At 34.5% G+C, this 17,647-nt stretch overlaps 1 protein-coding gene across 3 annotated transcripts in view; it reads right to left on the bottom strand.

The window, feature by feature from the left end:
• The window catches only part of KIF18A (kinesin family member 18A), a 79,990-nt gene that overhangs the window by 26,669 nt on the left and 35,674 nt on the right, over positions 1 to 17,647 (bottom strand). For 2 of the 3 annotated variants that reach the window (XM_067749548.1, XM_067749547.1), the window contains 2 exons: positions 13,529 to 13,650; positions 6,354 to 6,589 (listed from right to left, as the gene is read on the bottom strand). In XM_067749548.1, the coding sequence (XP_067605649.1) occupies positions 6,354 to 6,589; positions 13,529 to 13,650 (358 nt within the window). The remainder of the gene's footprint in view (positions 1 to 6,353; positions 6,590 to 13,528; positions 13,651 to 17,647) is intronic. The other variant, XM_067749549.1, reaches the window with a different exon arrangement.

Below are 17,647 nucleotides of genomic sequence, written 5' to 3'. Positions count from 1 at the left end.
TTTTAGAGACACTAAGATAAATGGAAGAAATGATATGTTGCCTGAGTTTTCCTTCAAAATAATCCAGTGTAGATATAGATGGGGTGGAGGAAAGCAGATGGGGTTCTCAAGACTAGCCATGAGATAATTCTTAAAGTTAGGTGATAGGTACAGAACATGAGGCTCATTATAGTTTTCTTTGTATTTCTATGTGTGTTTGAAAATGATTTTCTAAAAATTAAAAATATTTTAACAGCAACAGCTGGTGAAGCTAAAAGGAGCTAATTTTCTTTTCTTTCTTTTTTAATCTTAAAAAGTATTTATTGATACCTCTCTGTAAGTGAATCAACTGGGTGTAAAGTGGCATAAACACAGCATTGAAAATCAGCTAAACCCCATAATAAAAATAAATTACAAAAAACAAACAAACAAACAAAAAAACCCCGAAAAACAAAGACAGTGAAAGAGAGAGAAATTCTTACAAAATTCGTTCAGGGGCTGTGATGCAACCTGGATTGACCACATCTAGACCCACACCTGGATGAGACATAAGTCTGGACACTCTTGGGGCTGAGAGGATTGGTGAGGTTGGGTGAGCAAATGCAGACCCTTTAAAGTAATACTGCATGGTACCCATTCCATGGGTTCCCAATCTCCAGGTTCAGGGGAATCTTCCTACAGCTAAAACATGCATGGGAAACCCAGAGGATGGTACACCGTGTGATCGGGAAAGGTTTCTAAAACGCACCTCATGTATTCATCTCCTGGTGCTCGGGTTCACCATTCCAGCCCCTTTACTAACAACCTCCCCACTTGGAGAATCAAGGAGCTCATTTTCTTACACTGTTCATGGGAGTTAAAATTGGTACAACCATATAGGAGAGGGAGAAGTTACTTAGCAATATATATTAGAAACTTTTAAAGAAGTGTAGATTTCTTGAGCCAGAAATTCCACTTCTAGGAGTTTATCATAGGGGTAACCAGGCATGAGCACCAGGATAAATGTATATATTTGCTCACTACAATATTATTTACAATAATGAAAATTTATTAACCTAAATTCCTAACAACAGAGTACAGATTATATCAATTATAGTTAATCTCATCAGATTTTTAAAAACACAGTGTGTGTGTTTTAAATACAAAGAATGTAGCTGATCTAGTAAATACTTTTTTTTTTTTTTTTTTTTTTTTGCGGTACACGGGCCTCTCATTGCTGTGGCCTCTCCCGTTGCAGGGCACAGGCTCCGGACGCGCAGGCTCAGCGGCCACGGCTCACGGGCCCAGCCACTCCGCGCGGCATGTGGGATCTTCCTGGACTGGGGCACGAACCCATGTCCCCTGCATCGGCAGGCGGACTCTCAACCACTGCACCACCAGAGAAGCCCTAGTAAATACTTTTTAAAGCACCAGAAATAAAATATTCAAACCCCACAGCATTTAGTAATTTTGAAATTTAACAACAAAACCACTTGACATTACAGGAGTATAGGAAAAAAAGTCAGTCGCACATGTATAAGCTTAAGATGAATGAGACACATTTGACTCATGTTTTGCTTTAGTTGAATTTTACTTCTAAAATTTGTTAAGACTATTTATTGATAAATTTTAGCAATATATGCTATTTGGCTATTGCTTCATGTCTTTAGAAATTCAAGAGTAAATTTCACTATTTACTTTTTAAAATGAACTACTTCAATATTCTAAGACTAAGAAAAATAAACATTTATAAATGTACTCACTTTATACCCCTTCCCTGTTATTCATCTTTGACTCTCTCTTCATAATGAATATAACATACATAATTCATGGAATGAACAAGACATACTAAGCAAATAGTTAATCTATAAAATCACTTGAATATTAAAATAATAAAGTAAGAACAAAACATAATAAAAACAAAACCCGCCTTCTGATACATTTTCAGAAGAAAGTTCATGATTATAAAAGGTAACATAACCTCAATAGTCTTTCCTTTTGAATATGTTGCGAAAAAGAATTCAGAACCAAATAAATGTTTTGTTTTACTGTTGACAAGTATAGTCTACGCAATTACACTGTAAGTGAAATACAGATTTTTAAATAAGGGATAATGATCATCACATAGCAGGTGGTCAGTATTTCTTAATCTTGGTGTTAAAACTCTATTTCCTCTCCAACATCTTGAATGCACTATAAATAAAGAATCAAGGCCCCAAAGGTATGAGAGAATCTGAAAAAAATCTTAAGTTTTCCTTCTAATGATCTCAACGAGGTCACTTCTGATGAAGATAATGCTTTATTAAGAGAAAAAGAATATACATATAACCCCAACTTGCCTGTCATCTTAATGTAAAGATACAGTATAGGAAACCTAATAATAAGAGACCTAGGTAATTCAGAGCAACCTCTCTACTGAAGGCAAGTAAAAAATCTGGACAAAATATAAAAAACACAGGCTTGAAGGCACAGGAGAGCTAACAAGATTGTGAAGAATTATAGGCAGGTATCAGGAGGAAGTTGAAGGCTCAGGAAAGTAATCTCTGCATTTACAGCTATTTTCCCCTCAAGGTTATTTGCTGATGCTGGAGGTGGCAGAACAGCTTAGTAACATTGTTGAGAGCTTTGTAGGACTGGGATGCAGGAACCGGAATTTAGTGCCTACTAAAGGGAGTTCTTCCTAAACCCTCCCCAATTTGAGTTGGGGCACAGTTAAACTCCACAGGGTAAACTAGGAGTAGGCAGGCCCTCGCAGAAGCTGAAGTTCAGTTTCAAATTATCTCAGTCTCTAAAACTGGACTGAAATGATTTTATACTGCTAATGCCAAAAGGAGCCTGGAATAAGCAAATATTAATCCTCTCTGAGGAAGACATTGTTATCAGAAGCCTCAAAGGATTTCTACAAACGATTCTGCAAATACATGTGGGATGCACAAAAATTAGCATGCATTCAAGGAAATGCACATGAAAGAAATCCAGCAGAAAGAGAACAGAAACAGACGCAGTGGGTTCTAGGCTTGGGAATTCTCAGGCACAGACTTCACCCACCGTATTCAGTGAGAATTTCTGCAAAGAAATGGAAACTATAAAAAAAGAATCAAATGGAAATTCTGGAATTGAAATATAACTGAGATAGGGAACTTGATGGATTTAAGAACCATTTGACACAGCTGAAAAGAGAAACTACAGAATATGTGAAAAGAAATTTCCAGGAAGAGAAAAAACAATGAAAAGCAGAAGAGTAAAAGTCATAGCTAAGACAATAAGAAGGTACCATGTAATATAATTGGAGTCTCAGAAGTAGAGAAGAGAATAAAAGTGGCAGAAGCAATATTTGAAGATATAATGGTTAAGAACTTTACGAAACTGCTGAAAAATAATGCAGACACAAATTCAGAGAGTCCTGTGAACCCAAGTAAGAGAGGTAGAAATAAAATTACATTTAGGCACAATATAGCAAAACTACTAAGACTCCAAAGACAAAGAGAAAACATTTTAGGAAGCCAGAAGTCAGATTATATTCAAAGGAGCAACACTTAGAATGAAAGCTGGCTACAAAAGCAACAACAAAAACCAGGAGATAATGAAATGATATCTTTAAAGTGCTAAAATAGAACACCAAACTGGAATTCTGTACCCAGCTAAACAGTCTTCAAGAAAATAAGTAAGACACATACATCTTCAGAAGTAATTGAGGTTATGAAATTTAAGATAGGGAGATTATTTTAGATTACCTGATGGGCTCAATCTAATCATATGAGTGCTTAAAAGCAAAAACTTTCTCTAACTGTAGGCAGAAGAGATGAGGCAGAAGGGAAGGTAAGAGAGATCTGAAGCATGAGAATGACTTGACCTGCCTTTGTTGGCTAGGAGATGAAGTGATGAAGAGGACCACATGCTAGGGAATAGGGGTGACCTCTAAAAACTGAGTGCCTGCACAATGCCAGGTACTTTAGCAAGTTTGGACTTGCTCTGAATTCGAGCTGCCTGACCAATAGCCAACAAGAAAACAGGGACATCAGCCTTACAGCCACACAGAATTGAATTCTGCAAACAACCGGCATGAGCTTCGAAGCACATTCTCCCCCAGAAACTCCAGATAGGAGACCCAACTAGCTGACACCTTGATTACAGCCTGTGATACTCGAGGCAGAGTAACCAACTGAGCCTGCTGGACTTCCAATCTACAGAACTCTGAGATAATAAATCAGTGTTATTTTAAGTTGATATGTTTGTATTAATTTTTTAGCGTTGCAATAGAAGCCTGATATAAATGGAAAAATCCACAGTAAAAGATGAAGTTTTTAATAGTTCACCTCAGTATTTGATAGAACATGAATTAAAAAATAAGTCAGTAAGAACAAGATTTGAAGAACACAACCAATTTGACCTGACTTAATATATTCTTTAAAAGCATAATTGAAACATTTACACCAACTCTATGCTGGGCTTTAAAGAAGTCTCCACAAACTTCAAAGAATTAACATCACTAAAAATAAGAGTTGCAAATTTAAAAAGAATATACATTAATTTAGTGTTGCTGTTATTACTTTGGGTTAAGGTAAAGATGAGACATAAACAAATGTAAAATCTCATAAACATTTGTATAAGAAAACTTTTGGAGAGTTTGACAGATCATTTTAATTAAAAAAAAAATTATTTGTTCTCTGACCCAGCAAATTAGTTCCTAGGCAACTAGTACACATGCAGACATGGGAATACAGTAGTCTCCCCTTATCCAAGGGGGAAAACATACCAAGACTACCAGTGGATACCTGAAACTGCAGATAGCACTGAACCATATATTTACTGTTTTTTTTTTTTCCCTATACATATCTACCTAAGGTAAAGTGCAATTTATAAATTAGGCACAGTAAGAGATTAACAACAACAATTAATAATAAAATAGAACAATTCTAACAATATACTGTAATAAAAGTTTGTAACTGTGGGCTCACTCTCTCAAAATATCTTCTGTACAAATTTAATGCCTTTTCCATCTGAACTAAGCACTTACCATGCATTGTGGCCATAACTTTTGCAATTTGAGGTTCAAGAGCAAAACTAACATGATTTCTTCCTCCTTCTTCATGACTTCATGGATAGAGTATTCGCTCTTCTCATAAATTTTAGCAACCACAGCACGTGATTTATTTTTCTTTCCTTATTAGGTCTAGAATTTTCACCTTTTCACTTAAAAGGAAGCTCTTTATGGCTTCTCTATGGCAAACCCAAATTGCTAGCATCACTACTCTTGCACTTTGGGGCCATTATTAAGTAAAACAATGGTTACTTAAATACAAGCACTGCAACACTGTGACAGTCGATCTGATAGCCAAGATGGCTACTAAATGACAAATGGGAAGAATATGATGGACAAAGAGATGATTCACATCCTGGGAAGGACAGAGTAGGGCAGCATGAGATTTTATCATGATACTCAGAACAGTGTGCAATTTAAAATTTATAAAGTTTTTATTTCTGAAATTTTCCATTTAACATTTTTGGACCTCAGCTTACTGCAAGTAACTGAAATGGTGGAAAGTGAAACTGCATATAACTACTGTATATGGGCATGCTCTCTGACATGCACTGTTCACCAATAGAACAATGGTTAAGTAAATGATGGTACATCAATTCTCACCACTATTAAAAAACATGCTAGATTCTTTATGTATGCACCCTAAAACTGTTCAAATAAACTAAACAAATAAAAACAGTTGTAGTTTAATATATATACAATATGTTAGCATTCATGGGAAATGTAACAAAAAGCTAATGAGTTAATTATCTAATACAAATATTATACACACACTGTAATGATAACCAAACTGTTAATAGGCATTCATCTCTAAGATAGCACAGAAGATTGAGGTTCTGGGAAAAGTTGAAGAGGGCACTCTACTGCTATAGAATCTGAATATTTTAAAACCAAGATTATATGTTAGTTTTTCAATTAAAATGTCCCATGCACACTTTTATGAGAGCAGAGACATCAAGTGATCTGCCAACAGAAAAACAGTAAATTCTACACTGTTAGCTGATCTTAAGAACATAGAAGATTGTTATGTATTACAGAATATAATATTCTTAATTATAATCTTCAGTCTTTAACAGAGGTTAAATTTTAAAGAAGGGTGGAAGTAAAATTATCTTATCAAAAAAAGGTAAAATAAAATAACTTTACTGCTAGAATTATTTAGAACATCAAGCATACTTACTCTTATACCTTTGAAAGATACTGGTTAATTGAAATGATTCTGAAGTTAATTCTCCCATCTTCACAAAATAGCAAACCTACTAAAAAACTGACTGTTCTGTTGATTGATATTATAACAGAGGCTACTTCTTAGAAATAATGTTTATTTACTTAATGAAATAAAATCTGTACTTACAACAAGGAGAAGACTGAACTGGTCCAAGTTGTGGAAAGTTCATAAGAATAGAAACCCCTGGTAGATCATTTTGCTTTGCATGTTCAGTAGTTTGGTCAGCCCAAACCACCACTTTCTTCCTCTCTACCAAATGTTCAATTTCTTTGAAGTCAGACTCAAAAGTAGCATTTAACAGGCCAGATTCTTTTAATGCACAATACTGTTTTCTTAGGGCTGGAAGTAAAGCATTCAATACTCTGCATACAGAAGGTGACAAGAAAAGAAAGATAAATACTAAATTTTAAATACATTATTATGGTTCTATGCAACATCCAAAGTAATAGCAGATGATTAAAATGGTTCCCTGTACATATTTTCCTTTAGAATATTTCAATCAAATACCTCAAATATTCTTAATACATTAAGTATAGATTGGAAAGAATGTTGGATGGGAATTACAAGCACCAGGCTGTAGTCTCAGCAAGTCTTCACTTGCTTCTATATGACCTTGGATAAGGTACTACCTGAGGTTTCTCCTCTATAATGTGGGGTACAACTGGACAGCCACTACTTTCAATAGGAGATTGTTTTCAGAACTATGCAAAGCATAATGTGGTTTACAAATCAAAAATAGTGTTGTTATTGTTATTAAATACTATGAGATTGAAATGAAATATTAATACACTGTCAAACGATGAAGGTCAATTTAGGTATATAAGATTTAAAAAATAAAAAATGAACAAAAGTCAACTTTCCTTGAAGTTAGCTCTTCATGAGCTAAAGCAATAGCTTTCAAAGCCATTCGAAGGAAGAATTGTGGAAAAGTATGGTGGGTATAGGAAAATGACGGGGCATTGGATTCTTGGCTCTGATTCAAAATCTCGCCTATTGCTGTCAATCAGAGCAGTACTAAATGCATCTTTTTATGTATTAGACCTCCATGAAGAGTGTTCACTGAAGAAATGCCAGAACTAAAAGTTATAAGTGGTTCCTAACTTTTATATCAATGAAGACATCAAACAACATGAATAATCTTGAAATGACTTAGTCCTGGTGTTCCAGCTGACTCATAACATCCAGAAGAATAGAACCATCTGAAGTAGGAATAGGGCAGTGGGAAAAGAATAGGCACTAATTTTAACACTTAAGGAAATAACTGCTTTATTAACTAAGAATCTTAAATATTTAGATAGCAGTACAAATAGTCTGTGACATTTTTCTTTTTGGTGATAGTGGGGAGTATGCCATTTAAGCCAAGTAGGTAACAATTGTAGGGAAAAGTCATTAATCAGAAAGTCAATAAAAACAGTTATTTACAACTGCTTTCCTTTTGGAAAGTCTAGAATTTTGATTCACCCTGCTAGGCACAGGGCGCCTATTCAACCAGCTCCCAATAAAAATCCAGGACACTAAGTGTCAGCCTAACGAGATTCCAAAGTAGACATCATTTCACATGGGTCATTACAACTTTTTTCTGGAGAACTTAAGCACAACTGTGTGGGCCCACTGGATGAGGACACTTGAAAACTTACAACTAACTGGTTTCCTTTGTTCTTTCCTCCATTCACCTTTGCCTTTTGCTGATTTTGTTTTGTATGCTTTTACTCTAATAAATCATAACTATGGAGTCAACTATACGATGGGTTCTGTGAGTCATCCTAGTAAATTATCAAACATGGAGGTGGTCTCAGGGACCTGGACATATGTTATTTATGTATATATGTGTGCATGTATGTATGTTTGTATGTATTTATGCATTCATAAATTTATTTTTAAGTTTTTGGACTTGATATTGATATATATTGCAAAATGATCATCACAATAAGTCTAGTTAACATCTGTCACAGAATTCTTTTTCTTCTGATGAGAACTTTTAAGATCTACTTTCTTGGCAACTTTCAAATATGCAGTACAGTATTATTAACCATAGTTGCCATGCTGTACATTACATCTCCATGATTTACTTAATAACTGGAAGTTTGTACTTTGTGACTCCCTCGACCAATTCCCCATCCCTGCCCCCAACACCCCACCACCAACCTGTATAATCTGTTCTCTGTATCTATAAACTTGGGTTTTGTTTTTGTAGCAATGAACACAGGTGTGCTTTATATTTTGTGTTAGTGTTTTCATTTTCTTTGAATAAATACCCAGAAGTGGAACTGCTGTATTATATGACAGTTATTTTTACCTGCCTATGTTTTCTACTCAGGGTTTTATGGTTTCAGATCTTACGTACAAGTTTTTAATCTATTTTGAGTTGATACAATTGTGTGTATGGTGTAAGATATCCTTTGGCTTGTTGCTGTGCACTTTTCCCAGCACCATTTATTGAAGAGACTATCCATTCCCTATTGTATATTCTTGGCACCTTTGTTGTAAATTAATTGATCATATATGCATGGGATTATTTCTGGGCTCTCTATTCTGTTCCATTGATCTATGTGTCTGCTTTTGTGCCAGTACTATACTGTTTTGATTACTATTGGTTTGTAGTATAGTTTTAAATTGGGAGTGTGGTCCCTCACACTTTGTCTTTCTCAAGAATGCTTTGGTTATTTGGAGTCTTTTGTGGTTCCACACAAATTTTAGAATTGTTTGTTCTAGTTCTGTGAAAAATGCCATTGAGTATTGATAGGAATTGTTCTAAGTCTGTAGATTGCTTTGGGTAGTATGGACATTGTAACAATACTAATTCTTCCAATCCATAAGCATGGAATATATTTCCATTTATTTGTGTCTTCTTCAATTTCTTTCATGAATGTCTTATAGTTTTCAGTTTTCTTTCCCCTCCTTGGTTAAATTTATTCCTAGGTATTTATTTTATTCTTTTTGGTGCAATTGTAATGGAATTGTTTTCTCAATTTCCTTTTTGATAGTTTGCTATTAGTGTATAGAAACACAATAGATTTCTGTATATTGACTTTTGTATCCTGCAACTTTACTGAATTTGTTTATTCTAATAGTTTTTTGGTTGTGTCCTCAGAGTTTTCTGTTTATAATATCATGTCATTGGCAAAAGTGACAGTTTTACTCCTTCCTTTTGAATTTAGATGCCTTTTATTTCTTTTTCTTGTCTGACTGCTGTGGCTGGGACTTCTAATACTATTTTTTTTTAAAGTTAATTTTTATTGGGGTATAGTTGATTTAAAATGTTATGTTAGTTTCTGCTGTTCAGCAGAGTGAATGAGTTATACATATACATATATCCACTATTTTTTAGATTCTTTTCCCATGTAGGTCATTACAGAATATTGAATAGAGTTCCCTGTGATATACAGTAGGTTCTTATTAGTTATCTATTTTATATACAGTAGTGTGTACATGTTGAATAAAAGTGGCAAGAGTGGGCATCTTTGTCTTCTTCCTGATCTTAGAGGAAAAGCTTTTCAGCTTTTCACCACTGAGTATGATGTTAGCTGTTGGCATGTCATATATGGTCTTTATTATGTTGAAGTATGTTCCCTCTATAATCACTTTGTTGCAAGTTTAATCATAAATGGATATTAAATTTTGTCACATGCTTTTCCTGCATCTATTGAGATGATCACATGATGCCTTATCCTTCATTTTGTTATCACACTGATTGATTTGCAGATGCTGAACTATCCTTGCATCTCTGGAATAAACCCCACTTGATTGTGGTGTATGATCCTTTTAAAGTATTGTATTGGTCAATTTGGTTTGCTAATATTTTGTTGAGGATTTTTGCATCTATGTTCATCAGGGATATTGGCCTGAAATTTTCTTCTCTTGTTCTATCCTTGTCTGGCTTTGGTGTCAGGGTAATGCTAGCCTATAAATGAGTTTGGAAGTGTTCCCTCCTCTTCTATTTTTTAATTGAAAGAGTTTGAGAAGAATTGGTATTAACTTTTCTTTGAATGTTTGATAGAATTAACCAGTAAAGCCATCTGGTCCTGAACTTTTGCTTGTAGGAACGTTTTTAAGTACTAATTCAATCTCCTTACTAGTAATTGGTCTGTTCAGATTTCTTATTTCTTCATGATTTAGTCTTGGTAGGTTGTATATTTCTAGCAATTTATCCATTTCTAGGTTGTCCAATTTGTTGCTATATAATTGTAGTAGTCTCTAAGGATCCTTTGTATTTGTGTAGTATCAGTTGTAACATCTCCACTTTTACTTCTGATTTTATTTATCTGAGACTTCTCTCTGTTTTTCTGCATGAGTCTAGATAAAGGTTTGTCAATTTTATCTTTTCAAAGAAGCAGCTCTTGGTTTCATTGATCTTTTCTGTTGTATTTTAGTCTCTATTTCACTTATTTCTGCTCCAAGCTGTGCTATTTCCTTCCTACTACTAACTTTGGGCTTTATTCTTGTTTTTCTGTTTGTCTATTTTTTGATTTTGCTTTTGATTTCTTCTTTGATGAACTGGTTGTTCAGTAGCATGTTGTTTAATCACTTGTTTGTAAAATTTCCAGTTTTCTTTTTGGAATCATTTCTAGTTTTATACCACTGTGGTCAGAAAATATGCTTAATATGATTTCAGTCTTCTTAGATCTGTTAAGACTTATTTTGTGGCCTAAGATATGATCTATCCTGGAGAATGTCACATGTGCAGTTTAGAAGAATGTATATTCAGTGGCTTTTGTATGGAATGTTCTTTATATATCTGTAAAGTTTGTCTACTGTAACATGTTGTTTAAGGAAGATGTTTCCTTACTGATTTTCTGTCTGGATGACCCATCCATTGATGTGAGTGTGGTATTAAAGTCCCTTATTCTTACTGTATTGCTGTCTATTTCTCATTATGTCTATTAATATTTGCTTTATATATTTAGGTTCTCCTATGTCAGGTGCATAAATATTTACAAATGTTATATCCTCTTGTTGGATTGACCTCCTTTATCATTATGTAATGCTGATCTTTGTCTCTTATTACAGTCTTTGTTTTAAAACCTATTTTGTCTGATATAAGTATAGCTACCCCAGCTTTCTTTTGGTTTCCATTTGCATGGGATACCTTTTTCCATCCCTTAACTTTCAGTCCGTGAATTGTCTTTATGTCTGAAATGAGTCTCTTGTAGGCAGCATATAGATGGGGCTTGTTTTTATATCCATTCAGCCACTCTGTCTTTCGACTGGAGCATTTAGTACATTTACATGTAAAATAATTATTAACAGGTATGTACTTACTGCCATTTTATTAATTCTTTTTTGGCTGTTTGGTAGTTCCTCCGTTCCTTTCTTCTCTTGTTCTCTTCCTTTGTGGTTTGATGACTGTCTTTAGTGGCATGCTTAATTCCTTTCTTATTATTTTTTGTGCACCTACGCTAGGTTTTTTTGTGGTACGAGGGCCTCTCACTGTCGTGGCCTCTCCCGTTGCGGAGCACAGGCTCTGGACGCGCAGGCTCAGCGGCCATGGCTCACGGGCCCAGCCGCTCTGTGGCATGTGGGATCTTCCCGGACTGGGGCATGAACCTGTGTCCCCTGCATCGGCAGGTGGACTCTCAACCACTGCGCCACCAGGGAAGCCCTCTACTATAGGTTTTTGCTTGGAAGTTTCCATGAGGCTTACATATAACAACAAATTTATAACAGTCTATTTAAAGCTGGTAGCCACTTAAATTCGAATGCATTCTGAAGGTCTACGTTTTCATCCCCCACCACATTTTATGTTTTTGACGTTATATTTTATATCTTTTTATCTTGTGTATTCCTTAAGGAATTATTGTAGTTAGTTATTTTTACTACTTTCTTCTTTCAACCTTCATACTAGCTTTATAAGTGATTGATGAACTCCTTTAGCTCTTGCTTGTGTGGAAAACTCTTTTATTTCTTCTTCAACTCTGAATGATAACTTTGCGAGGTAGTCTTACTGGTTGAAAATTTTTTTCTTTCAGCACTCTGAATATATACTAAATCTTTTCTTTTTTGTTTGTTTCCACTCTATAAGCTCAGGCTAAGACAGTTCATCACACCCATTATTTTTTGTTATTTAATCCTTTTAAAATTGTTATAAGGAAAGTATAATTTAACATATAAGAAAACTAAGGGTTAGTGAGGTAAAATAATTTACGCAAGGTTATAGTGCTCATATAAACTAGAATTCAAGACCAACTCTAAAACTCATACTCTTTCTACTATATTGTATTGCCTCTGTAATGCTCTGGTTCACCAATTTTCAAAGTTAGAAATCTTTTTGCCCATTTTGAGGCAAAAATGTATCTTAAATATATTAATCTATTTGTATGGTATATCAAATACAGTATGGTCAAAATAAATTAATGTTTCTTTGATAACTTTAACTCTTGCAGGTGGTGTGAGTACAAGTAAATGAATGTTCAATGTATGCTCTAGGTATAAATATAGAAAGTATGGGGTGAGCTTCTATCCACAGGATAATATTTCCCTAAAGTTTTTCCTTCCCTTTTTCTTATTCTTTTAAAAAATAACTATGCTAATATAATTTCCTTTAAATTAAAAGTATGGAAAATTAATTACCAGTTATTTGAGAACACTAGAAGAACTCCAGTAGAATTTCAGATTGGCAGAAAGCCCTTAGAGAAATAAATTTCTCATTTTTACAGAGCATGAAAGTGACACCTAAGGAGTTGACTGACATATCCAAGGTAATAAAAATAAAAGATCAAGTTATACTTTTTTACTATTACGTTTCAAAAATTAAAAGGTGTTACTACTGAGTTAGTAGAGAGAGCATGAAAGAGCTACTATAGCATCACGTAAAACTTGGGACATGATGTTAAAAAATATACACTTTTAATAACTTCATTTTAATGATAGCAAAAAATCATTCTGGAATTACGAATGCTTAAAAACTGTCTACTTAAAAATTCAGTTGGTATTAATAGTAGTAGTTTCTAGGAGGGGACAAGGATGGCTAGAGGACAGGTAGAAGACAGACTCTTTCACTGTAGAGGCATCTTTGAAATTTTGTATTACATGACATATATTACATAAAAATAATAAATTAAAAAATGTTTTCAAAACTATAAAGCACTATAAAAACTTAGAGGAGAAGAACAACATCCTTTATACTTTCTCGGTGTTTTCTAACTCTGCATGATTTCTGATGCTGGCAGACACTTAATAAAAAATATGTACCTTGTACTGGATAAAATTAAATTTTCTGGCAATGGAAAACTAAACTTCTATGCTTCAGGTTCCTTAGGTCTATAGTATTAAAATTTTTAGAACAGGTAAATCCATGTACTTACGCCTCCGTCTGCCTGTGTTGCTGTTCTTGAAGACAAGCTAGATCCATCATATGTTTAATTTGTGCTTTCAAATCTTTGTTCTGGAGGTGCAAATGGTGGCAATGAAGTTCTTTATTGAGTTCCTGGGGAAAACAAGACACACTATACCTCAGATTCATTTAAAAATGTTAAAATTAAATCAATTTTAATAAAACTTATTTTATATTGGTGTCAATAGTTTTAATTCTTAAAAATATGAAGTGGTATGTTTAGGAACAATTTGAAAAACAAGTGTTCTGGTACAGGTGGTCTATGACTTACAAGTTTCAAATTTCCTCAGAAACTGAACATCAGGAACTCAGAACAAATTTTACTATAGTGACAGTTTCTTGGTCTATCCAACTTGTTCATAATACTTTGAAAGTACATGAATATGGCCCATTTTTGCTTAAATGTCATTTCTTCAGGGAGGCTTTTCCTAAGCTTCACATTTAAAGATGGACATTCTCCACCCCTGATAGTTTCTGCCATAGCATTGATTAGTAACAATTCCATTTATTTATTTGTTCGTAGATTCTCCATATTAGAATGTAAGGTATACCACCAGGACAGGGGCTATGTCAATACAATAAAAGTTTCATACAATAAAAATCTCTTGGGGGGGCTTCCCTGGTGGCGCAGTGGTTGAGAGTCCGCCTGCCGATGCAGGGGGCACGGGTTCGTGCCCCGGTCCGGGAAGATCCCGCATGCCGTGGAGCGGCTGGGCCCGTGAGCCATAGCCGCTGAGCCTGCGCGTCCGGAGCCTGTGCTCCGCAACAGGAGAGGCCACAACAGTGAGGCGCCCGCGTACCGCAAAAAAAATCTCTTGGGAAATTCCCTGGCAGTCCAGTGGTTGGGGTTCCATGTTTCCACAGCAGGGGGCATAGGTTTGATCCCTGGTTGGGGAGTTAAGATCCCACATGTCGCGAGGTGTGGCCAAAAAAAAAAAAAAAAATTCTTACCTTCACCCAGTCTTGGTATAAGCTTCATTCTAGGCCAAAAGTGTAAAAAAGTTTTCGTAGGCTCCCTTATGTGCATATGCCCAAATGTTCTCTAATCTACCACCTAAAATTACTTATCTTTTCTCAAATCTACTAAACCTTAAGTATGGAAAACGTCAGCTAAGTGGATACACTAAAGTATGAATGGTAATAATCCAGTAGCATTCTCAGAATCTTAAATTGGAAAAATTTTAGTTAATAAAATAAAACGGAGTGAAATATTTTGGACATTGTAAGGGGCTGAGACAAAAATCCTATAAGCAGGGGAGCTGTGCCTAGATACTTCCTACAGATAATTCCCATAATCCATTTTAGGTTTTCAATACTCCTTCCCAACCTGCAGTTGGCCACTGATTCTCTGTAAGCTTAAAGTTATTTTTTTCTTTTTCTTTTCTGTAATACTTCCTAAGCTAGTGGCGGGCACTATGACAGGGAAACAATGTAATTCTATGTGTCTGAGATATAGTAAAGTTGGGGGTTGTTTATTCACATGATTCATAATTATATTTCAAGAAAAACAGCAAGTATTTTAGAGCAAACTCTCTTTAGGGAGTCAGGATGATACGGTTAGAGCACTGGCCTATGAATCAGGTGATTTTAGAGATGGCTCAACTATGACACACATGCTACCTGGAACCCAAAATATGGTCTTTATGCATATCAGTTTACTTGACTAAAATTTAAGAGCTTGCCTAGATGATCTCTTTAGTCTTTTCCAGTCAAAAAATTCAACGACCCTAAAAGTATGACCATGTTTGTCAAATATTCCACCTTTTCTCTTAAAAAAAAAAAAAAACCCTTCTTTATTTACTCCCTCTGTTAATCTTATTGTTTTATCTTCTTGCACCACTCTTAAAGAGACAAGCCTTGACTGTATAATTATTTTACTCAATAATTGTTCTTGGCTAGTTTGTTGTCTTTGAGAAACAAAGTTACAATATGAATCTTTTTCTTGTTTTGATACACTAATGACTGAATCTGATTGGAAGCGCATAGCCTATTATGAGAGCTACGGGGAGGTTAGTAATAGCTGAAGTAAGAATATAGTGAGAGGTAATATATAAAATGTGAAAGGTCTTCAGGTGCCATGCCAGACCTGGGAAATCGTAACAGAGTTTACATTAGGGAGAAAGTACTGAAGAGTGATATGATCGGAGTTACTTTTAGAAAGCTCATTTTGCTTGCAGTAGAGAGAATGAATTGCAGTAGAATACGAATGGAAGCATAAAGGTCAAATGTACCAGTCCAATAATGGGGGCTGGGAGTCTGAATTAGGGTAGTGGCAGGGGAGATACAGAGAAGTGGATAAATTCGTGAGGTTAAGAGGTAGATAATGCAGGAGGGTACAGAAAAAAGGGCAGCAATTTGAAAGTCGCAGTACTGGATCTCTGTCCAGAGTTGTACAACTGTGGATAAATCTTTTCACAAAGTTATGTCTCAGTTTGTTTATGTAAGAAATAATGGCTTATACATAGATAACTGTTTCAGCTGTGAAAATATCCACAGGAAAAAAAAACTGAGAGTGGGATTAGGGTGATGGGAATGGAAACAGCTTTAATTGTAATTTTTTCAAAGTATTCATAATAAAATGCATTAAAAAACAAGAATTTAAAAATCAATTCCAGATTCATATTCAGGTGTGAAAAGTCCTGCTTAAAAGAGTAATAGAAGACAGATTATTAGAAAAATTAGATTTGACCATGGTGAAAAAATTTAAATTTATTGAAAATAACCTGAACAATATTAACTTTATAAATGCTACTAAGTAGCCAAAAAAAAATAGCAATAATAATATTACTAAAAAGAATACTGAACCATTTTAAAAATTGGGAATTTAATTTTTTAATTTAAAATTTAAATTTAATTTAAAAATATGGGAAAACAAAGGCAAACTAGTAAATAGCTACAATTGATGTTTTTGCTTCTTTTAATATTAAAAAGTTCTTAAGTACTCCTCTAGTTGGAGTTGGGCTATATTTTAGATTGTTGATTACACAAATGTACTAGATTATAAGTATAATGTAAATTAAGCAAGGCTATTGAGAGATGAAAATAACATTTTAAAATGTATATCTATTAATTCTTTTTATGAATATAATGCCACTTGAACTGTACACTGGTAAAATTTATGTTATATTTTACCATATGCCAAAAACATTTTTTAGACCCTTCATGAGAAAGTTTTTGCTCACTAGAATGGCTAAATATTCTATTAGAACATCATGGCCGTAAGTAATAGTAAACAAAACTAACAAAAATACTTGTTATTTTATGTCATTTTGACAATGATCACCTTGAGAATAAGACTTCTTTAGATATACATAGTCTCTAACAAATAAGTGAAACATGACAAATATAAGTGAAACAAACCAAAAACTACTATAAACATTCAATATCTGCTACCTTTTCAAGAGAAACAGCTCTTGCGCACTGAGTGAGAAACACTCGTTTGGCCAGGATATCAGCTGTCTTCTCTGAAAACATATCCAGACTGTGGCTTGGGGACCCTGACAGGTACTTTGATGGAGGCTGTTGCATTCTATGATGGGCCTCTACAGCTTTAGATTCTCAGATCAAGCATGGAATTTCAGACGTTACCGTTTGAAAGCCTAGTTAATCCCTATTATAGATTACTGATTAATCATTGTTTTTTTTGCTTATTCCTTTTAAGTCATGTAAATATGTCCATTACGTAATCTTAAGAGGAATATGGCATTTTAAAATAAGTGCGCTTTAGTTTTCTTCTAGAGCAGATATTCTTAATGTTGTATTAATGGAAAAAATGACCAAAAAAAAAAAAAAAAGTAAAATTGTATGAATGTGACCCCCCCCCCCAACAATCGTCCATCTAGGAGAAGATCTATATATAGCTCTTTAATCAGATTCTCAAAGGCATCTATGACCCAAAAAGGTCAGAAACACTGTTCTGGAGGAAAAATAGCAAATGTATTTTATAATACAGCTAATGCTGCTGTGTTCCTTTTGTGCACACCTTTCTTTGGTTATTGATGTCTATGATGTTGTGGCCTAGAATATTAAACTATTATTTATCAACCACTCGTTATGTATTAAGTGGTGCTAGGCCTTTGCATACAGCATT

Source organism: Pseudorca crassidens, chromosome 9 (assembly GCF_039906515.1).
Source record: "Pseudorca crassidens isolate mPseCra1 chromosome 9, mPseCra1.hap1, whole genome shotgun sequence".
Taxonomy (NCBI): Eukaryota; Metazoa; Chordata; class Mammalia; order Artiodactyla; family Delphinidae; genus Pseudorca; species Pseudorca crassidens.
This window is presented reverse-complemented; position numbering and strand designations above follow the sequence as displayed.